General features: G+C 59.2%; 1 protein-coding gene across 7 annotated transcripts in view; it reads right to left on the minus strand.

Annotated features, from left to right (window-relative positions):
- Positions 1–22,393, minus strand: part of CACNA1B (calcium voltage-gated channel subunit alpha1 B) — a 126,857-nt gene that overhangs the window by 93,246 nt on the left and 11,218 nt on the right. For all 7 annotated transcript variants that reach the window (XM_053918422.1, XM_053918416.1, XM_053918431.1 and 4 more), the window contains exons 4-8: positions 12,139–12,230; positions 11,248–11,400; positions 9,482–9,672; positions 2,514–2,617; positions 335–450 (exon numbers count right to left, since the gene is read on the minus strand). In XM_053918422.1, coding sequence (XP_053774397.1) covers positions 335–450; positions 2,514–2,617; positions 9,482–9,672; positions 11,248–11,400; positions 12,139–12,230 — 656 coding nt within the window. The remainder of the gene's footprint in view (positions 1–334; positions 451–2,513; positions 2,618–9,481; positions 9,673–11,247; positions 11,401–12,138; positions 12,231–22,393) is intronic.

The raw sequence follows: 22,393 nt of genomic DNA on the forward strand, positions 1-22,393 counted from the left end.
TACCAGGAAAGGCACCCCCTATGTGTCCCCCAGAGCCACTCATAAGTCACCTCCCTGAGCACAGCCATCCCACGAGGCAAACTCGCCCTGAGGAGGCACCTGTGAAACCTCCTGCCACACTGCAGGTGCCCCACCCAGAGGAAGGGGCGCTGGCCTGGGCTGGGCAACGGGGTCAGGAACTACAGGTAAGATGGGGCACAGAGCTGGGGCATGGGGCGGGGGCAGGGCTCAGGTCAAGGGCAAGGTACTTGAGTGTGACGGGCAGAAACGAGGGGCGGCTGGCAGCGGGGGGCGAGGAGCCAGCAGGACAGGCCGGGAGCTGCTTGGCGCTCACCGGCCTTGAAGATCCACTCCAGGTACCCGTTGAGCTCCCGCTCGATCTGCTGCTGCCGCCGCAGCTTCAGGAAGGCCCGGCGGTTCTCCACCCGCTCGCGCTCCTTGGCAAACTCTCTGTGGTGCAGGGGCCGAAAGTGCGCAGGTCAGGTGAGTGGGACACACCACGGGCCGCCCCTCCTGGTGACCCCCACCCTGACCTCTGAGCGGAGCTGCAGAGGGAACAGCCAACCCCTTCTGCTCAGACACACCCCCCACCCCCGGCCACCACACACAGGGACAGCACCCGCAGAGGGTCCCAGAGGACAGGGACCGGTCCACGCGTCCCTGCCTGGAGCAGGCCTGGCCCCTTGTCACACTGCTGACGAGAAGCGCCAGAGGGAGCGCTCGCTGGGTCCTCTGCTGGGGAGGATGGACAGGTGGGAGCAGGGGAGAAGGTCTGGGTTGGGGCAGGTCGCAACCGGAGGAGACCTGCTTGAGCCCATCAGCCTCCTCTGGAGCACGGAGGCTCACGGGGAGCCCCTGCCCTGCTCGGCCTCCGATATCCCACCCACCCCAAGCCCTCAGGCTGACAGTGCCAGGGGGAGGCCCTCTGTACCTCCACACACACACACACACACACACACACAGGTGAGTGCACATGCACACACATGTCCCACCTGGCCCAGCTTTCCCAGTGCAGGCCAGGGGAGGACATGGGTCCCCAGGGGTGGGCACATACACCCCACAGCACAGCTGCTTGTTCTCAGACAAGAGGCTGTGTCTCTTTCAGGAAAAGCAGCTCTGGGCTCGGAGCTGGGGGCGTGGGCCTGCCTCCTGGCACTCAGGGAGAGCACGGCTCTGACCAAGACTGACCCCTAACCCAGGCCAGGGTCCCCCAGGGCCTGAGTGGCGGCCACCGGGGCTGCAGGAGGAAAGGGCTCTGGCCTGACCTCCCCCCACAAGCCCTGACTCTACAGCCACAAGGTCCCTGAGGGCAGGAGGGCCTGGGGGCAAGGGCAGGGGACTGCACGCTGTGCACTGGCCCCTGGCTTTAGGGCCCCCACCACTGGGCTGGAAGACGACCTCGGGGTCCCTAGGCTGGATCCGGACACCTGCCGGGGGTTCTGCTGAGACAACTGGGAAAATCATCCTGGGGCCAGGATACTCCCCGGCCCACGAGCGCTGGGGAGGCACAAGGTCGTCCCACACGTGGGTAGCGCCACTCAGTGGGGGGCTATGACCACAACTGGCCCCCCAGGCTCTGACCACCCCAGTTCCTCCTGCACCTTCTCCCGAGGGCGCTGATCAAAGCCACCGCCCCTCCCCACCAGTCCCTGACTGGAAGCCATGCTCCCCGAGGCCCGGCTGCCAGCCCACCCAGCCCGCTCCCCACCGCACACAGGCCCGGCCGAGCACACGCAACACCCGGCCCCTCGCCACCGGGGAGGCCCCTCCCTCCTTTGCCAAGCTCATCCCTGGTCTCCCCCCAGGTGCCTTCTCTGAGCCCAGGCCCCCTGGCTGGGACCATGCACTTCCCCCAAGATTCCTAACTGTCCCCAGCGCTCTGGGCTGCCAGTCCCTAGGCACGTCTTTCAAAGACATGCTGGTGGCCATCACCCCCTCTCAGGACAGGACCGAGGCCAAATACACAGGCCAGAGCACAGAGGCCCTGGCCTGCACCACTGTCCTTCCTGTGGCTGCTCCTTTCCAGGCCAGTATGACAGCTGTCCCTTGGCCCCCCAGGCTCCCTGCCCAGCCCACTGCAGGAGCCCTGGCCTGAGCAGGGGTCCATGCACAGCCAGAGGTACCGTGCGTTCCCTCCCCCTCCCAGTGTGGGGTCAGGAAGCACCTTTCCCACAAAGGGCTCCCCGCCTCGCACCCTCCCCTGTCCTCTCCTGGGGCTCAGCAGAGAGACGATGGGGTCAGGGCTGGGCTACAGAGCCCACAACCACTGCTCCCTCCGTTCCCTGGTCTCCACCGCTGCCCCAAACTCACCACGGACCCAGTCGGAGGCCAGCATGAAGGCCAGGGACAGGGTGGTTGGGGGAGGGAGGCAGCACACCGAGAAGCTGGCTAGCACTCAGGACACGCAGGGCCCACCCCAAGGTCAGGCCAGGTCGCCAGGCCAGGGCCCACCCCTGCGCCGCACACACCGTGTCTGGCACCACAGCGGGAGCACAGCCCTCACGGCCTCTTACCCCGAGAGCACCCCCAGCACCAGGTTGAGCATGAAGAAGGAGCCAATGATGATGAGAGGGATGAAGTACAACCAGTTCCAGGTGTTGCCAGCGGCATCGTTGGTCTGGAAGCAAGAGGAGATGAGGAAGGACGGGGACGAGACACACAGCCCTTGCCATGAGGTGCCCCCGGCCCCTGTCAGATGCCTGGCAGGACCCACGGTCAGACCTGCCTGCCCTTCCCCACAGAGCTCTCTCTGGACCTGGGGCTCCCCAAGGACCAGAGACCCTCAGCACCCCGGCCACCGCCCAGCATGCCAGAAAGCCAAGGAGCAGCCCCGGAGAGCAGAGGCTGCCTGGGAGACTGCCAGGGCTACCTGCTGGCCTCTCCAGGACAGCCCTCTCCTTCCCAGGCTGCTGCTTGTGAAGACCACAGGCCCCGAGGCCCAGGCCTGACCTTCTGTCTGCAGCAGCTTCCACAGCTCAGAGGCAGGGAGCTGCGGCCACCATCCCCCAGAAGGACAGCAAGACCCCAAGTTCCCAGAGAGCGTTCTGGCCATGTGCCTGGTCTGAGGCAGAGCCTGCACTTGGGCGTGGTCCAAACAGCTGAACACAGACACGGGTGTCACCCTGCCCCTTGGTTTTACAGCACAGCCCACAGAAGGGGCAGCTCCTCCGAATCCAGCTAATTTCCAGCTGCTGTTTGCTCTTATGGGGCCCCAGGCAGCCTGGCTGATGGGCAGAGAGCCTTGAGCTCCACAGGGCCAGTGCTGACACGTGCCCACCTCACAGGGCGGGCGTGCTGCAGCTCTGCCGCCTGGCCCTGCGCTCCTCTCCCCAGAGGCAGCTCCAGTCACGGGCAAAGCCCTGGACAGGGCAGAGGCAGGAGCTGGGGGCCAGCCCTGGAGGATCTGGGTGGGACTGACAGACTGCCCGGAAGGTCCTGGGCCGCTGGATTCACGGCAACGAGTGGCTGCTGATTCCTGCACACTGGCCCAGAACGGGCACTCCGACTCTCACCACGAAGTGCCATCCGCACCCCCATACCACACCCTGCAGGCCCTGTGGGCCACCGCGGCCACCGCAGCCACCACGCCCCCTGAGGGACCCTCCACACCCGCCTCCTTCCTGGGAAGCAGCCTCCCCTCCCTAACGGCTGTTCCCACCAGCAGCCAGGCCCCTCTGCTCTCATCTTCAAAACAGAGCAGACGGGACTTCCCCTTCTGGGAACCCGGAGAGGACAGCCTCTTCCTATTTCTCCCACTAAGGTCGACGAAGGCCCTGGACATCACAGGGACGACAAAGACAAGACGCCCTGGAAAGGTGGCAGAGAGGAAAGGAAGCAGACCGGCCAGGACCCCGGGACCCCTGCTGCGCTTCCCGGATGCTGCTCGCTGGCTCGTTCGTTGCTGGGTGTGCCCCGGGCCGGTAGCTGAGACAGCAGCAGCCGCACTGCGCAGGCCAAACACAGAGGGGAACAGCACAGACCTGGCAGGGAGCCTGGACTTCCACCTGGCCCAGGCGGTGACGCAGCCACCAAGCCACCCACACCTCCGAACCAGGGTGGTGTCTAAGAGGAGCGAGCAGGGAGTTGGGACGTTCCCCACAAGTGGGTAATGAGGCTTCTCTTGCCCTACCCTCCTCCAGTGGGGAGGAGCTGAGTTGCAAACCCACATGGCGGTGGGAAGACATACCATCCTCCCTCCTGAGCTGCGGTCAGAGGGCCTAGTGGGGGGTCAGGGCTGTCACCCCCACAAGCAGTAAGGAGGCGGCTCCCCACCCACACAGGAGAGCCTACGAGGAGAACAAGGGGCCGCGCCCAACCCCCCAGTTAGGGAAGCCCCTGCAGGCGTGCGGGAGAGCCAGAAACACCGCCCCCACCTGGCAGACAGAGGACGTGTGGAGGGAATTTTAAAACAGACTGAACCAGAGGGAAATGAAAATACATCAGATTTGAAGAGCACAGCTAAAGTAGTGCCAAGAGGTAAGTTTGTAACACTGAACACACACGTTACAAAAGGGGAGGGTCTCAAACCAATCATCTAAGCTCACGCCTCCAGGAGCCAGAAGAAGAGCAACATTGACCCAAAGCAAGAAGTAAACAATGAAGACGAGAGCAGAAATTAACAGAGTTGAATTTTGTTGTTAATCAATTTGTTAAAAATAATACAGAAAGTTAATTGTTTAAGTTGGTTCTTTGAAAACAATCAGTTAAGTTGACACACCTCTGATGGAGAGACAGACAGACAGACGACAGAAATGCTCCCTCCAAGGGCAGGGAGGGGCTGCTGCCCCGGAAGAGCCCACAGGCCGAGCACGGTTGTGGCCGAAACAGATCAGTTTCTCGACGCACGAACGACCACGACTTGCCCAACACAAAACAGACACTTTCGTAGTCTGGCAGTCATTAAGTAAAACTGTAATCTTAAACACTTTCCCCCAAAAAGGATACACTGATGAATGGAACAGGACTGATGATGTAGAAATAAACCCTTACATTCATGGTCAACTGATTTTTTAACGAGGGTATCAGGACAGTCAGCGGGGAAAGAGCGGCCTCTCCGACCAGTGGTGCGGGACGACGGGGTCTCCACGTGCAGGAGGAGGAGTCCGGATCCACCTCACTCCAAGCGCAAAACCCACTCACAGCAGAGGGCAGGCCTCACTGCGTGAGAGAAAGCGATGCCACTCTAAGAAGAACACACAGGCAGAATCTTCCTGACTTTGGGTTGGGTAATAGATTCTTAGGGACAAGTGATAAAAAGAAAAATGGAAAAACTGTCCATCAGAATAGAAATCTTTTCTTCTTCCCGTGACAGCATCAAGAAAGTGAAAAGCCAACACACAGAATGTGAAAAATGCCTGCAAATCGCGTATCTGATAAGAGCCTAGACCCACAATATCCAAATAGGTCTTACAGCTCAGTAATGAAGTGACGAATAGCCCGGTGTTTAAATGAGCATGACGAATAGCCCCGTGTTTAAATGAGCAAAGAACCTGAACCCATCTCCAAAGAAGAACGACACAGGCCCCCAGGGAACACAGATCAAAACTGAAATGCAGCCCCATCAGGGGCAGAGCAGCAGCAACTAGAAAATATAAGGGCTCTGCAGGAGCAGCACGGTCCGGGCCGGCGGCCCTGGACACGAGGGATGCGACGGCAAACAGGTAAGGGAAGTGCCTCCGCCGTGAGCATCAGGAGCTGAGACCACGGTGCTGCATCACCGCGCACGCGTTGGGACGGCACAAGGAAGACGACTGCGGCACTGCCGGTGGAGATGGAAAAGCACACAGTCCTCTGGAAAGCTTCAGTTTCTTAAGCAGTCAGACACGCAGCTGCAACGGACCCGGAAATCGCACTCTGGGGCACTCACCCCGGAGGAATGAAAACCTGCGTTTGCACAGAAGTTTGCATAGAAGTTTGCACACGAGTGTGCAGTGATGTGACTCCCATCAGCCCCAGATGGCGAGAACCCAGGTGCTCGGTAACCACAGGGAGTGTCCGTGACACCAGCTGGCCCACCCGCCCCCGAGACTACTCCACTCAGGAGCCTGGGCGGGTCCCAGACAGTGCGGTGTCGTCTGCACCACACTCCTGACATGACAGAGCCACGGAGTCAGCCAGCAGGCCGGCGGTCAGCAGGGAAACAGGAGGGGCCCTGCAGGGGGCGACACAGAGCCTACATCTTACTGCTGGTGATGCAGGCTGGTCCCACAGGCTGTCACCGTGAGAGGGGACAGGGCAAGCATTCGCGGGGTCTGCATTATTGCTTCGACTGTCTCTCAAGACATTTAATTTCAAAAAGTCAGTCCCCAAACTTCCCTGCACAGCCTCCAGGTCACAGAGAAAACCCAAACCTCAGAGCTGACGCTGCACCCTGTCTTCGCCCCGCCCCGCGCCCTCCCTAAACCTGTGCACTCCGGGGTTCATGCCCACCCTGCTCTGGTCAAGTTTACCAGCATCTTCCTTGACCTCTCGTGGCCCCCTACCTGGCTCACCACGCTCTTGAAGTGCTTGCTTTGCTCTGTTGGCCCCAAAGTTACTCCTGTCCCCACCCCAGCCCACCTCGGGCTCCTTGTGAACGCCAGACCCCTGCCAGCCACCAGAGACGGCTGTGTCTGGCGTCCCATGTCTCCATCTGTGCTCATTACCCAGCGATCTCATCCACCCCCACAACCTTCCACTCCTCTGGCTACTTCACACGCACGCCCTCAGCCCTGCTAGCCCCTCATCTGCCACTTGCGTACCCCACTGGGAAAAAGGGTCACTGAAAACATCACAGGCTGAAGCAGAATACTGGGGTGCCCCCGGTCTCTGCAGAAGCAAAACCAAGCAGACACCTTGCTCACCACTCTCTCCTCTTCAATGGAAGGCACGCCCTTCCCCAGCGGCTGATCTCTCAGTCCCACACCGCAGAGATAGGCAAGTCAGTCCTGTGTTCCTACAGAACACACGGTCTTTGCACACACCTTCCTTGGGGCGTGACTTGGTTACCACTCGGTACAATGAACGTGTCAGAACCACATGTCCGTAATCACAAACCAGCACGGTCCCCCCCACTGACCTGGGGATGGCTGTGGCCCTGGAAGAGAACCTGGACAGATTCTGAACAACAGAAAGCTCGACAATCCCTTCAAATGGAAGAGTCTCAATTCAGGAACCGTGTCCCGGCCCAGCTGCTAATGAACGGGTCGGCGTGCTCTGCATGGAGGCGCCAGCCTGGCTGGCAACCGTCAGCAAGGAGAGGTACGCAGCTCCCCTGTGCCCCCAAGGTCCTGCATCCGCCCTCCTGCCGCAGCTGCCTGGTGGGCTACGACCCCAACATCACCAAAGCCTGGGAGGGAGCAGGGGACAGGCCAGCTCTTCCTTCTGGCCGCTGCCCGGAGAGAACCGTCCATCTCTCTGGGCCCCACGTGCGTTCACTGCTGACTCACTCACTTTTCAGAAACCCGAGAGCCCTCGCCCTGCTGTTGGGGAAGGCCCCCACCGCCACCAGGTTTTTAGGGGTCCACTCTGAGTAGATGTTCCCCACTGAGACCCTGCTGTCCTCCTGGCAGAATTTAAAGGGGCTGTTGGCTGCCCACTGTCCCCTGGCAACAGCTGACCTGCAGACACCCCACCACCGGGATCCCGACATGGCATGTGCCCCACGGCTTGAGGAGCCCGTTTCTGTGGGAGCAGGGACGCCCCCCACCGGGCTGGGGGCGAGGGCAGCCACTCCCTGCAGAAAGCCCTCCTCAAACACCCTGTCTGATCGCCAGCAACCGACCCTGCACGCCTCAGTGTGAACAGTGGCCACCCGCTGTGGGTGCCTGCGTCACCGTTGCTGTGTCCTGGTGCAACTGGGGCCCCAGCCTTAGGGGTCTTTGAGGAGCACTGCCCTCGCGGAGCGTGTCAGCACTGAATGCCTGCTGCTCGAATCTCGGGGGCACCTGGCACCCCGTGGGGCCTGTGTCGGACGGGCTCTGGGGCCCTCTCCCGAGAGTGTCTCCTGTGCCCCGTCCAGTTCTCACCCCCACCCCTCTCAGGCCCAGACCCACAGCTCGCTCGTGGCCTCCAGCCAAGCCCCAGGGAGTGCTGAGGGTGGCGCAGGCAGCCCTGCCGGCCCTCGTTTGGGCGGGGCTGGCAGGGATGTGACCAGCGCAGAGCTATTTTTAGGGCCCGTCTTTGTGGAAATTGTTCCTTGATCTGCTGTAGGGAGAGAACAGCCAAGCTCCTCGTCACTGCTTTTGTCCCTCGATCAAACAGAGCTGTCATCAGACACGACACCCACTGCACAAAGGAATCCAGCTCAGCAGACTTGAGCCAGCTCCCCCTGACTCCTCTCCTGCCCCCCGCTGGCTCACATTCACCAGGCGCCTGCAGTATGCCAAGCCCCAGGCCCACAGAGGAGGCACAAAGCACAGGGTCCTGTCTGCCCCTTTCCTCCCATGCCCTGCCATGCCAGCCCCGAGCTGCCAGAGGCTGGGGCGCAGGGCTCCGAGGGCTTGCTGCCCAAGCTGCAAGGGAGCGTTCAAAGGGAAGTGCCTTGTGCCCCAGTGTCCCCCACCCACGGCATCTGCACACCCTATAGCTGCGCAAAACCTACCAACCCACCGGCCTCACCTTCCCGGCCAGAGGCTACGTCCGGGCTCCCAGGCACCTTCTCATTCTACCTCCCAGAGTCCCTGAGGCACTAATTTAATTGTTCTCTTGCCCTGGTGGTTCCCAGGGCTCTAGGGGATAGAAAGTAGCTGGGGGTGGGGGGCAGGCGAGGGAGGCTATCACATTTTAAAAAGAGGGAGGTCTGGGCAGGAGCAGAAGGGCCTGCGGCACAGGGAAGGTGGGGAACGGGGGTCACCAGGCCGCCCCCAGCTCGTGTCACGGGCACCAGGCCCGGGCCGCCCAGTGGGCCGCTCGCTGTGGATGATTGCCCGGGCCGGGAGCCTCGCTGACGACAGCAAGGAGACTGAAGAGGACACAGGCTCACCCCGGCATCCGGTTCGGTGACAGAAGTGTCCCTGAGCCCACAGCCTACCGCTGCTCAATCATCCCCAGGCCGACCGCCCCACTGTCCCCTTCTCCGCCCAGAAGACCCCAGCAGGGACACTCAGCCAATCACCTGCAGCGAGCGACCCCACCGGCCCTGGGGCCCCAGGTGAACCCGTCAGCTGTCCCAGCCTCAGCTTCGCCTCCCCATGGGGGGTTAATGCCCCTGGGTCACAGGTGAAACGCCTCCCACTGCTGGACCAGGACCACATGCCGCTGCCTTCGCCCACCTTAGGAACCGGCCAACCGGGCATCGCCTTTTCAGAGCTCCACCCCCAGCCCTCAGTTCGTTTTCCTAACAGAAGCTGCAGGCTCCGTCTGGTCAGCAGCTTGAGCTGAGACGGATCAGTGAGCCCGGGTGGGTGCAGGGCCTGAGGAAGGAGCTCAGGGCTGGGCAGAGGCTCCTGGCCAGAAGCAGCACCCACGGGGCCCAGGAGCTCCAGGGCCCAGACAGACTCACGTTGTAGAGGATGTCGGTCCAGCCCTCCATGGTGATGCACTGGAACACCGTCAGGATGGCAAACAGGATGTTGTCAAAGTTGGTGATGCCGAAGTTGGGTCCTGGCCAGTACTCACGGCACTCAGTGTCGCCCTCGCACAGCCGGGCCGGGGCCTCCTTGCCACAGGGGAAGTCGCCCACTGGCTCTGCATCTGCGCGCAGGAGAGCGGGACTCAGGCCCTGAGCTCAGCAGCACCAAGGTCCTCAACCCCTCCCCTCCGTCCCAGGAGGGCAGAGAGCAGGCACCCGTGGAGGCCCCCCAAACTCCCTGCCACCCCTTGTGCCCCTACCCTGCCACCTCCCCTCATCTACAACCGGACCCTTAGCTCAGACCCACCCTCACCCCTCACCCCTCACCCTCTGCAGGAACCATCCATCCCAGCTAAACATGCTCCGGACTGATTCACCTAGAAACCAGAAGCTGCAGACTCCACCCCGCACACACACACCAGACTGCCACGTGGCTCTCCCGACATGCACACCTGCCCGTCACTCTGGAGTCAACCCCAAGCTGGACTTGGCTACCGCAGTCCCGGTACTCCTCAGGAAGGGGACCCAGGGCCACCCCTCCTGTGCCCAGAGGACACCTGGGGAACGCACTGCCTGGCCCCACACAGGGACGTGCTGAGGGCAGAAGCCTGGCCAGCAGCTGGGACCACATGGAGGGATGGGGAAGAACCGCCAGGAACCAGCACCAAGCTCTGAGACAAGGTGCCAGCAGCACGTGCCAGCCCCTCCCCTCCCAGAGCCCCAGTGGAAGGCACGAAACACAGTTTGTTAACACACAGAAGCCCCGCCTATCAACCCGGGAGAACTTCTGAGCGATTCTAGGAGGAAACCGCCACTCCCAGGCTTAGGAAGCAAAGCTGACCACACAGGTTTATTCTCCTTCCTCCATATACCTCATAAACGTTCACGGAGAAGACGGGAGAGTCACTACCTGTAGCCCCCTGTATCCTCCAGAACGGCAACTTTTACTTCCTACCCTCAGATTCTGAATGGACTGGCCGTCTCTTTCTGGTCTCCTGGCCGCAGCGATCAGAGCCGCGTGACCAGAAGTTACCGACCATGGGCGCCTTCGTTTTGGTTGTGCCTTTGAAGGGAAAGCCCTCAAGACTCACACAAAGAATGATGTTGGCAAGAAATGTGGGGAGTGCTAAGACAATTCCCTTTTATTTCCAGTTTGGTCAGAGACTTTTAAGACCTGGGGTTTCAGGAAAAGCTCTTCCCCACTACTAGGACGGTCTCGTGCGTCCTCAAACATTTCTGCAGCTCAAGCCAAAGCCTGTGTTGTCCCTGCCTGTCTTCCCCTCACCCCCATGCCCTCACCCCTGGCAAACTCGTGGGCCCCACTGGCCTCGCCTCCCGAAGTCCATCCCCGGAGCCCTGGGGCTCCGGCCAGTCATCAGGACACTAGCTTCCCCGCTGTTGCCTTGTGGCAGAAGCTCTGGCCAGGCAGCCACCCGGCTCTCCCTCACTGCGGTCACACCTGCCCACTGTCCCCTCGGGCCTCCCAGCCACCGTCTGTGAGGTGGATCCCCAAGACCATTCCACTTCTGATACCCTCTTGGCTTCCTTCCTGAAGTTACTACTGCCCGCACTTGTCTTCTTCACGTGTTCGCACTTAGCAGGCCGGTTCTGCGCAGCTGCACGTCACTGACTGGGCACCTGGAAACCCCGGCTGCTGCAACAGGTACGTCTCCTGGACACACAGGTGTGGGGCTCACCTGTGCTGTTGGGGAAGCAGGCCTTGTGGAATTTGCCCATGTAGAACTCGAGGCCGATGATGGCGAACATGAGGATGGCGAAGAAGAGCAGCAACCCGATCTGCAGCAGCGGAACCATGGCCTTCATGATGGACTTGAGCACCACCTGCAGACCTGGACCAGAGCGGTGCCAGAGCAGCGGGTCAGGGGGCAGAGCCGGGCCGGGGTGGGCAGGGGGCGGGCCCGGAAGTCCTGAGGGGCGGGGCCGGGCGCTGGGGGCGGGTCTGAGCCCTGGGGGTGGGACCGGGAGTCCTGGGCAGGCGCCCAGCAGTGAGGACTTGTGAGAACTGGGGGGGGGGGGGGGGGAGCCTGGAGCCCTCGGAGACAGGACAGAGCAGGGCCTGGGAGTCCTCCGGGAAAGAGCGCAGAGCTGCGCGTCGCTGGGGCGGGGACAAAGCCTAGGAGTCTCGGGGGAGGCAGGCTGAGCCAGGGGAGGCGCAGGGCGGAGGGGTGCGGAGAATGAAGCCCGAAGCAGGGCGCGCTATGGGACCTGTGGAGCGGTTAGGTGCTGAGAGTCCCGAGACGGAGCTGCGGAAGATTCTGGAAGGGAAGCGCAGAGGATGGTGGGAAGGGAAAGCAGGGAATGCTGGGAGGGAAGGGCCGCGGATGCTGAGGCCATCTTGGCAGGGACAACCGGGGACACAGCCCGGCACCCATCTGGGGAGGCCGAGTCCCCCTCGGGCCATCGTTTGGAGAGCCCCCCCTACAAAGGCCCGCTGCTCCCGCTCAGCCCGGTACCCTGGGGTCAAGAGCAGCAAGCTCACAGGCCCCTGGTTCGGGCCATGGCCGTGGGCCGGGGAGGAGGCCCGTCTTCCCGGCGGGCTGGAGCCTCGGTGATTTTCCCAGACTCACTCGGAATCCCAGATACCAGCTTGAGGGGCCTCAGAACCCGCACGGCCCGCAGCGTCCGCAGGTCGAAGTCGGTGCCAGCCGTGGCCAGGATCCTGGCAGAAACAGAAAGGGGGGTGAGGAGGCAGCACCCCCTCCCACCACCCTCCTCAGCCTGTGTCCCCCACTGTCTGAGCACAGCGCTGGCTCGGGGTGAGGCTCCCCCCCAACCCCGTAACGTCGCTGTGGCTGTGCCAGCATGGCCAGCACTGGGAGGACCCTGGCTTTCTGTCTGGCACCTGGCCTGGCCTCGGATCTGCCCTCCGGCTGAGCCCAGGCCTGCACCACGCCCCCAGACCGACCCCCGCTGCAGCGCAGCTGCCTCCTGACAGGTGGGGAGGGGTGGGCGGGCAGAAGATGGAGCTTGGGGTCCTGACAGATGGCCCCTCCTCCCTGTGCTGCAGGATCCCATGGGCACCAGGGTCGGGAAGGTGGACTCAGTAAAACCATCCCGATCAGTTCCGTTCCCAGAAAAAGAGATTCCAACGTGAAGAGGAAAGGGAAGACCCCACACCCACCTCTGCCCCAGCACACTCCTCTGCGCCCCTCCCCCCACTCTCTGCCAGCGTCCCTGCTCCACCTTCCCGGTCACTTCAGCTGCGTCCACCGGGCCCCCGCCCATGTCCCCTGACAAGGCTGAGACGAACCTTCTTCCTCCCTGTTCCATCACCTGAGTCCTTTTCTTGCACAGTCTCTTCTCTTGCCCTTCGGTTATCTCTCCCGTTTTCTCTTAACTCCCGGGAGCCACTTCTTATTTGCCAGCGCCACCTTCTCTGCCAGACTTGAAAAGCGGTCACTCCATATGGGACCCCCCCATAGCTCTGAATACCACAGTGTGCTTATTACTCTAAACCGACACATTTAGCTCAAATCTGGAATTCTGGGCTCAGATATCCACCTGCATTTTAAACATTTCCACCTGGCTATCAACCAAAAACCTGTATTATACACCTAAAGAACTCTTCAGGGAACGTGTAATTTCTTTACACGTTCCAAACTTTAATGCAAGTATTAAAAATGCCCTTGCTTTTAGCTGGCTGGTGTGGCTCAGTGGACTGAGTGCCGGCCTGCGAAGCAAAGGGTCGCCAGTTCGATTCCCAGTCAGGGCGCATGCCTGGGATGCGGGCCTGGTGGCGGGGCACACCACACGTTGGTGTTTCTCTCCCTGCCTTTCTCCTTCCCTTCCCCTCTCTCTAAAAGTAAATAATTAAGAAATCTGTTTTTAAAAGTCCTTGGCTTTGAAGTTCAGAGTTGCAGTAACGCCGTGGTGAGTGAGGAGCTTCTGACGTTACCCGCAGTCTTGCTCCTTCCCAGTGTCACCTGCGCGGTGACGAGTCAACTGTCACTGAGGCCAAAACCAAGGCTTCGTCCCGGTTCCTTTCTCCCTCATACTCCACATCCACATGCCCAGCAATCCTGTTGGCTGTACCAATGAAACGCACCCAGGAATCTTGGTGAGGACGGCTTTGTGGCCCTAAATACACTGCAGTGAGGAGTAAAATTTGAGGGGGGACCGGGGTCAAAATAAGACCAAAATTCTCAGGAGGGAAAAAAGAAGGGCAAAGGAAAATCCATTCAAAACCAAACCCCATCGGGCATGAGGGGATCCGTGCTGAGAGGCTCTCAGCTACTGGCATCAGCTCGGGGAAGATGAACTTGACTCAGTCGAAAGCAGGAAATCATGAAACGAAACGGGCAGAAACTAGAAGCCCCGGCAATAGACAGACAGCTACTGGAATGTCAATCATCATAATTAATGAGTCACACTCTAGGCTGGGGACGTGGTTTGGTAGTATTAATGGTTTAGAAAGCAGAGCTAAGACTTCACCCCCGAGTCAGAAAGACGGGAAAACAGCGAGACAGAAGGTAAGCGATCACACACCAAATGTGAGTTCCAGGAAAGAATCCCGAAGAAGCCACGTCTGAAGAGACGAGTGAGAAATTTCCAGAATTACAGACTCGAGTTCTCAAGTTTAAAGGTCACTGCAAGTACCATTCAAATGTGACATCACTGGATGTCCCTTTTCCCCAACTAATCTGCACACTCAATGCAATTCCTGTAAAAGCCTCGACATTCCTTGTATCGTAGAAAACCCTAAATTTGTAGAAAACCCACCAAAAATCACCATAACTAATGAATTCAACATTTCAGGACATAAAGTCAACACAAAAATCAAGTTGTACTTCTGTGCACCTGCCATGATCAAAAAAATTTTTAATCCACTCACAACAGTATGAAGAAGAATAAAATACTTAGGAATAAATTAACCAGGGAGGCAAAAGTCGTGTACACTGAGGACTACAAACACTGCTGAGGGGACTGAAGAACAGCGAGACACCTACTCATGGAGCAGAAAACTGAGTATTGTTACGACGTCAGCACCACCAAAGCTACCTTAGATTCGATGCCATCCCTATCAAATGTCCAGACATGTTTTTCAGAAATAGAAAAACATCCTAAAATTCACATGGAATCTCAAGGGTCCCTATGAGCCAAAAAACAATCTTGAAAAAGAACAAAATTGGAGGATTCACGTTTCCTGATTTCAAAGCACTGTTCTCAGTGTGCGGGCCCTTCCCTTTCTTTGTCAGAGGTTTATTCTAAGTATTTTATTCTTCGCGTTGCAATTGCAAGTGGAGTTGTTTTCTTCATTTCCTTTTCTGGTGTTTCATTGTCAGCACGTAAGAACGCAACAGACTTTCGTGCACTGGTCTCATATTTCCCACTTTATCGTGTTTGTTTATCATTTCTGATAGCCTTTTGCTGGAGTCTCTAAGGGTTTCTACTTTCATTCCCAGTTTGGATGCAGTGAATTTCTCTCTCTGGCCCCACTGCTCCGGCCAGGGCTCCCACACCATGTTGAGTAAGAGCGGTGAGCATGGACAGCCCGGACTTGTTCCTGATTCTAGTGAAAAAGCTTTCAGTTTCCACTGTCGAGTCTCTTAGCTGAGGGTCTGTCCTGTGTCTTCGTTATGTTGAGGTTCTTTCCTTCTTGCCCATCTCACCGAGTTTTTCCATCATAAATAGGTGTTGTATCGTGTCAAATGCTTTCTCTGCTCTATTGATATGATCATATGATTTTTATCCTTGTGTCCTTGGATGGGCGACTGGCTAAAAAAGAACTGGTACAGCCCTGGCCGGTGTGGCTCAGTGGATTGAGCACCAGCCTGCAAACAGAAGGGTCGCCAGTTCGATTCCCAGTCGGGGCACAGGCCTGGGGTGGGGGCTGGGCTAGGGGCGTGTTTCTCTTGCACCTGGATGTTTCTCTCCCTTTCTTTTTCTTCCTCCCACCCTCCCCCTCTCTCTAAAAATAAATACAATCTTTAAAAAAAAAGAAGTGGTACATATATGCCATGGACGCCACTCAGCCACAAGAGAAGACAAAAGGCTGCCATTTGCGACAACACGGGGGGACCCTGAGAGGGTCCTGCTAAACTTAAGTCAGGCCGAGAAGGACCAGGCCGCGATGCCACTCACAGGCGGGACGCCAAACAGGAAGCAGCAGACCGACCAACTGACAGGCACAGTCTACAGCACGGTGGCCACCAGAGGGCAAGGGGAGCGGGGAGGACGAAGAGGGGAATGGGGGCCAAATACACGGGGACAGAAGGAGACTGGACCTTGGGTGGTGGGCACACAGGGCAACAGGCAGATGGCATCACACAGAAGGGTGTGCTTGAAACTTAGGTCATGTAATTAACCAACGTCATTCCGGGAAGTTTAATTTAAAGAAAGTTTAATCTTACTACAAAACTACACTAACCCAAACGCCGCAGGGCTGGCGGGCGGGCCGAGAGACGGACCCTGGAGACGGACCCTCACACGCAGGCCACTGGCTTTCGACAAGAGCGTCACAACCGGTCAGTGGGGAAAAGACAGCCTTTCCACCACGTTGTTCTGGGACAAGCGGATTTCCACACGCAAAAAAAAAGTCGGCCCCTTATCTTATACCACACACAGAACCCAACTGACAATGGGTCCAAGATTTCAACGTAAGACCTTAGAGAATGAAATTCTTAGAAGAAAATACAGGAGAGACTCTGGGCGACACCGGACCCATCGCAGGGTGAGACGCCGAAAGCTCGGGCAGCAGTCGGTCGGAGCTGAACTGAGCCCACCGCCATTTACAGCTCCTGTGTGTCCGAGGGGCCACTGGGAGGGCGGGGGGGGGGGGGGGGGGTTAAGGGGTGGGCGGGGACATTCACAAGCCACATTGGACAAGGAATTAGGAGCCAGACCATATAAAGATCTCCCACGAATCAATGAAAGCAACAAACCCCAAATGGCCCATAGGCAGATGAAAGGTGCCCGATGACACCGGCCATCAGGAAAATGAAGTCAACTGAGGTCCCAGCTGGCATGCCCCACTGGGTGGCCACAGGCCGAAAAGGCAAAGGAGTGGGCCAGTGTCCACGGACCAGGAGAAACAGGAAGCCTTCGGCACTGCTGGTGGGAATGTACATGGCGCAGCCGCCCTGGCAGTCAGTATGGGCCAGAGAGCTCCCACGCGGTTCCCAGGAAAAGACACAATCACGCCCCGGTCCTTCCCCCTCCCATCTGGCTTCCTGTCCCCCAGGCGTCTAGATACCCGCTGGCAAACCCAGGTGGCCCCGCCCAGGGATGCCTTCCTAGGCGGCGGCATCTGGACCCAGGCAGGGGACCCGGAGATCCCCTGGCGCAGCCACGCGCCCAACCCCCACGAAGCCTTGGAATGAAACGTGGGGAAGGTCATGCAAATCGCTCTTCCTGTGTCCGCGCTGGGGTGCCGGTGGAGAGAATTTGCCAGAACACACCAACGGCAGGCCTGAGAGGTTCTGATTTCTTTACACGTAACGGGAACACTGCCTTAGCCTTGGGGTTTTCAGTTGGAAACTTTAAAAGTCTGTAAAAACATTTACAGACTTTTTGCTTAGAACATTTAAGCAAATGTATGATCCACCGTATTGACACTTATACAGTGGACACTCCATCCTGAATAGGAAGGTCCAGTCATGGTAAATCTACAAATGGATTGTAAACGTTTGACATGATTAAGTTTATGAAATGGGAGGCAGTAGTGCTAAAAAGTCTCCTTCAAAATCATTGTTAAAAATCGCTGAATGCATACACATAACTTTTGTTAAGCTGAATCTAAAATTCTTCCATTTTGTTGAGAAATAATCGCGACACCGCACTGTGTGAGTTCAAGGCGCATGCACAACCCACCGTCCGCCTGCTGTGGCAGAGCTGCTGCGTGGTCCAGCCCACACCCACGGTCGGCCCACCATAGGATGAAGAGAGGAGACAGTGCCTCCCGGTGGTGAGAGGCACTGCACCTTCCTCTTTGTCTGCCGTGGCGGCGGTCCCTCAGCACGACCCCAGCACTGACGGCCCACACACCTGCAGGTTTGCGCCTTGTGACACCTTTCTGCAATCCCCGCCCACAGCCTCTCGTGGCTGCACGTCCCACTCTTCATGGGCTGGGTGTGTCTGTGGGCTTCTGGGTCCCACGTGTGAACATAGCATTTGTCTTTCTCTGGCTTACTTCACTCACTTAGCATGATGCCTTCAAGGTCCACCCTATTGTCACAAACAGAATTAACTATTTCTAAAGAGCTCTGTTCTTAGATCTGTAACTTTAATAAGCTGAATGTTGGCTTTTTTACAAAGTAAGATCTTTTCTGCGTAATCTTTCCAATGCACAACCTCCACTCTCACGGTGCCAGCAAACCTGCATCGATCAGGAAGGGTTTCCTTTAAAGTCAGGTAATAAAATAAGAATTGCTATCGTGATTCTCATCTAATCTTAATTCAAGAGCTCTGGCTGATGGAACAGAATGTGAATGGGAAGTAGGAAAGGAGCAGACGACTCCCAAAGACGCTGCCAGCCTCCCAGGACTCGGCGACGGCCCCACCTGAGCCGCCACATGGGGCGCGCATCCGGGCAGCGCCTCCAGCCGGCCCGCTCCTGCCCTGGAAACCTGTCCCATGAAGCCACCCAGAATTAAGAGGCCACAGTTGGGACGATGAATAACCCTGAACAGCCACCTCGGGGTCGGCAACAGCACGGTGCCCCAGCAACGGGACCCGTGTGGCCGTTACAAGCACCAGGACACAGCACCAGTGTGTTGTGAGCTGATGTTAACAGACAGGTGTGAGCTGGCTCATGCATGACGTCGATGAGCCTTAAGAGTGTTACATTGAGTGAAAAGCCAGACACAAAGAGCCTCTTGCTGGGTGACGCGTGTGTGCGGAGTGTCCACATGGACACTTCCGTGGACACAGGAAGTGGGGCGGTGGTGGCCGGGGCCTGGGGGCCTCGGGACGGGGCGTCGGGACTGCACACGGCTGCGGGCTTCCTGGGGGACAATGGACATGCTCTACAGTGAACGGGAAGCGGCGGGGGCCGTGCAGCGCTGCGGACGCACCGAAAACCCCTGGACTACACAGGGTGAAGGGGTGACCACCATGGCATGTGACTTCACCTCAACACGTTGCTAGACAAAACGAAAAAGGTAAAATGCAAGGTTTTACGTAAATTATGATTACAGCTACACGAAACAGGCAGCCTGGAGCGCACACACCTGGCTGGTGACTCCCACCGCCCCAGGCCCGGCAGCCCAGCGCCCCGGCTCTGCCCACACACATGGGGATGTGGGGGACACACCCTCAGATACGCAGCACCATGAGCCCATGAGCCTGCATGTGGACAAGAGCAGGAGCCCCAGGACACAAGCACACGCAGACACGCAGACATGCAGCAGCCAGACCGGCTGGCCCCGCCCAGCGCCAGCACTCCCGGTGAAGGCACACTGCCACACAGCTGCAGCCGCTGCCTGGCTCCCCGAGCCCTGACACCAGATCTCAGCCAGACTTGGGGTCCCACACGTCGACAGCTGTCAGTGCAGGAGCCCCTGGGTCACTGCCCAGCCTTCCCAGCCCAACCACACCCCACCGCGGTCCATGCATTTCTGCAAATGTCAGAGGGGACCAGGAACCCACGGCTGTCATTTGTCTGTGAGGAAATGACAAGACCAGAGGAACCCCTGGCTGCCCCCATCGACCCTAACCCCAACCCCACGCACCTGGTGATCACCCGCCTGCCCCTGCCCCTCCCCCTCCTGCTTGCTGCCCCTCTGGGGGAGAGGACCCTTCCCTCCTGGACCACCCCTCAGGGGGTCCATGCAGAGCCTGGGGATGCGGCACAGACCACATGGGCCCGGCAGTGCCCAGGCCATTTGCATGCTCTGGAACTGCTTGGGCACAGCCAGGACCACTGCAGAGGCCAGTGATGGCAGCCTGAGAGAGCCCCATCACGCTGGTTGCCTGCACAGCTCACTGAATCCTCACCCTGGTCCCTGGGGAGAAGGCACTTGCACCCTGTTTTAGGACAGGTAGGGGGCACCCTCCGCCCTCCCCGGACCCACCCAGCGGCTCTCGAGGCTCTGGCTCCATGTGTCCCGCAAAGGAGCACACAGGTGGCAGAGTGGCCACTATCCCCAGCGGCCCGGGACACCCTGCTCTGCCCTGCCCAGAAGAGGCCTCTGCAGCGCACACCCAGCCCCGCTCACACCGCACAGCTGAGGGGCCTCCAGGCCAGGGCTGCAGCAGGGTGCCGGCCCACCGGCCCCGCCCAGGGGTGGGAGTTGAGGGGCAGCAGCAGCACCTGCACAGTCGCCAGGAACCGCTTTGTCACCGACTTTCCAGGTGCTGCTTCTAGCCCAGGAGGCTGCTGGCGTTGCCATGGAGACAGCCTGTGGGTCTCAGCCTCCCCGCCCCCACCGGGCTGCGCTGGAGCACAGGCCCAGGGCCCCAGCAGGCTCCCCTGTACTGGAGCAGGCTGGACACCCTGGGCTGGAGATGGGCCATGCTGGCCTGTGTGGGTGCCTGTGCCCAAGCGCACGCCTGGCAGAGGGCGGCTTGCACACGTCACCCAAACAGAACCCCGCAGCCTCTGCTGCCTCCCAGGGCTTTGCCGGGGCCCAGGTCAGCACTGGCACAGAGGACAGTGCAGAGGTCCGGGGGTCATGCTCGGGTCACAGCCCGGCGCCCGCACAGTGACCCCCAGCACACAAAAGTGTCACAGCCCCTGCCCTGCAGGGTCCTCCTCCCTGGCCCCTCCCCCCGGACAAGGCAAGGCAGAGCCCTGGTCCCCTCAAGGGTCAGGACCAGAGACTCAGCTAAAAAGGGTTAAATAACAAACAGAGGCTTGGGAATAATGTGAAAATGTCCCAGCTTCAACCAAAACTCACTCGGAACGCCGTGGAGACCTGAGAGCCAATGGCCCTCGGCGACAGCCGCCCCACCTGAGGTGTCAGAGGGGTCGAAACCACCTGTTCTGATGAGAAGGCTTCCACAGTCACCACCACGCTTGGGATAGACCGAACCCCTCCTCTGAGATACACGAGACATCAAGAAGCTTCCGGTGGCAGTTTTATGACTGAAAAGTAGAACAGCTGAGAGGAGAGCTAAGAGGACGGCGGCCCCCACAGCAGAGGAAAGCGAGGAAAGAGCCCGGTGGCCGCAGGGAAAACAGGCCAGAGTGAGAGGGCAGGGGGGGGCCGCAAGGGCGGCGGGACACCGCCGGTGGGTCAGAGCCCAGAGGGCAAGGTCCAGCAAGGGAGGGCTGAGAGGCCTCGAATAGCAACAGCTGAAAACTTTCCAAATTTGACAAGAGACTTAAACCTACAGATCTAAGAGCTGAGTGAATCCCGAACGCGATGGCCTCCAGGAATCCACGAGACAGATCACACACTGAGAGCCGAAAACTGGGAGACAATCTCGACTGTGGCCACTGAGACTCGAAAATGAAATAACGAAGCCAATCGGAGCTTGAGCAGAGTTTACGCAGAAACATTTCACAGGACGGACAGACGGATGGCAAAGGAGCCACGCACCAAGGCCATCTGACCTCCTGGGCTACTGGGCGGGCATCGCGGCCACACGAAGTCCACTGCACACACAGGAGGCCAGAAATAATCGCAGGGACGGCGCCCAGTGCCGGCCAGTGTGCCGAGGACACCAGCAGGTGGTTTCTGTAAACACCAAACTTGCAGCTGCCACTCGGCCCAGTGACGTCGCTGGTGGGACAGAAACGCAGTCACAACGCCACCGTGCACACGGGCGGGGCTTTGTTCCTAACATTTCAAGAACTGGAAGCCACCGGACGCCCCTGAATAGGGGACGGTCAAACAGACCGCGGCCCGGACGCGGCACAGCACAACTCAGCAGCAGAAACGCCCTAATCATTCAAGGAACTCCTGCCTCCTCATGACGCCGTGTGCAGCGAGAGAAGCGGTCCCCAAAGGTGCAGCCCATTCCCATAGTGTCCTTGGAACGACAAAATCACCGCCGTGGAGACCGGCCCTGCGCCGGGCTGTGGGCGGGGCGGGGCTGCAGGGGGGGGCAGGCAGGGCCTCGCTGTCGGGCTGGTTCTCCGGGCCAGCACTTCTGGTACCTCATGAATCAACAATCAGCCCACAACAACATATTTGCTTCTTTAAAGGGGTGTTCACGGCAACGTTTAGCTCAGGTAGCTGGAGGGTTATCAGAGTAGAACAGCAGCTGGGCCCTGGCCAGAGTGGCACAGTCGGTTGGAGCATCCCAAGGTTGAGGGTTCGATCCCCGGTCTGGGCACATAAGGGAGGCAACCGATCATAGTTTCTCTCTCCCTACGTCTGTGTCTGAAGCAATGGAAAAAAATGTCCTCAGTTGAGGATTTAAAAACAAACAAACAAAAAGCAGCCAGCACATAGGAAAGGTCTGTATTTGTACTGACCTGCTCGCCTGTCCGGAGCTGGCCCCGCCTGCTCCCCTGTACCTGCAGCTCTGGCTCTGTGGGCCACTACACCCCCTTCCCGACTCAGCATTCCCGACTCAGCACAGGGAGGGAAGCCCTCCCTGCAGACAGTGGCTACGCAGTCAGGGGCAGGGCTGGAGGGCAGCTGGTGGGGGGGGGCGCCCCTGCTGGGCACTGCAGGGACTTCTAGGTCTCAGCCCCCAGCCCGTGGAAATGCTGCACCCAATGCGGGTGGGGTGATGGGAAGAGGGAAGCTCTGACTTCCTGCCCATTGCGGAGGCCGCCCAGCCCCCACACTGCATTCCTAGAATGAGGTCCCCAGACAGCAGGCAGAGTGGGGAGAAATGCTACAGGTCCCCGGGGACTACCCCCAGACAGGGGGCTGCACCATACCCAGGGGACCCCACCCATGTGCTGACCCAGGCAGGGAGGGTCCCCCA

Source organism: Desmodus rotundus, chromosome 1 (genome assembly GCF_022682495.2).
Source record: "Desmodus rotundus isolate HL8 chromosome 1, HLdesRot8A.1, whole genome shotgun sequence".
Lineage (NCBI taxonomy): Eukaryota > Metazoa > Chordata > Mammalia > Chiroptera > Phyllostomidae > Desmodus > Desmodus rotundus.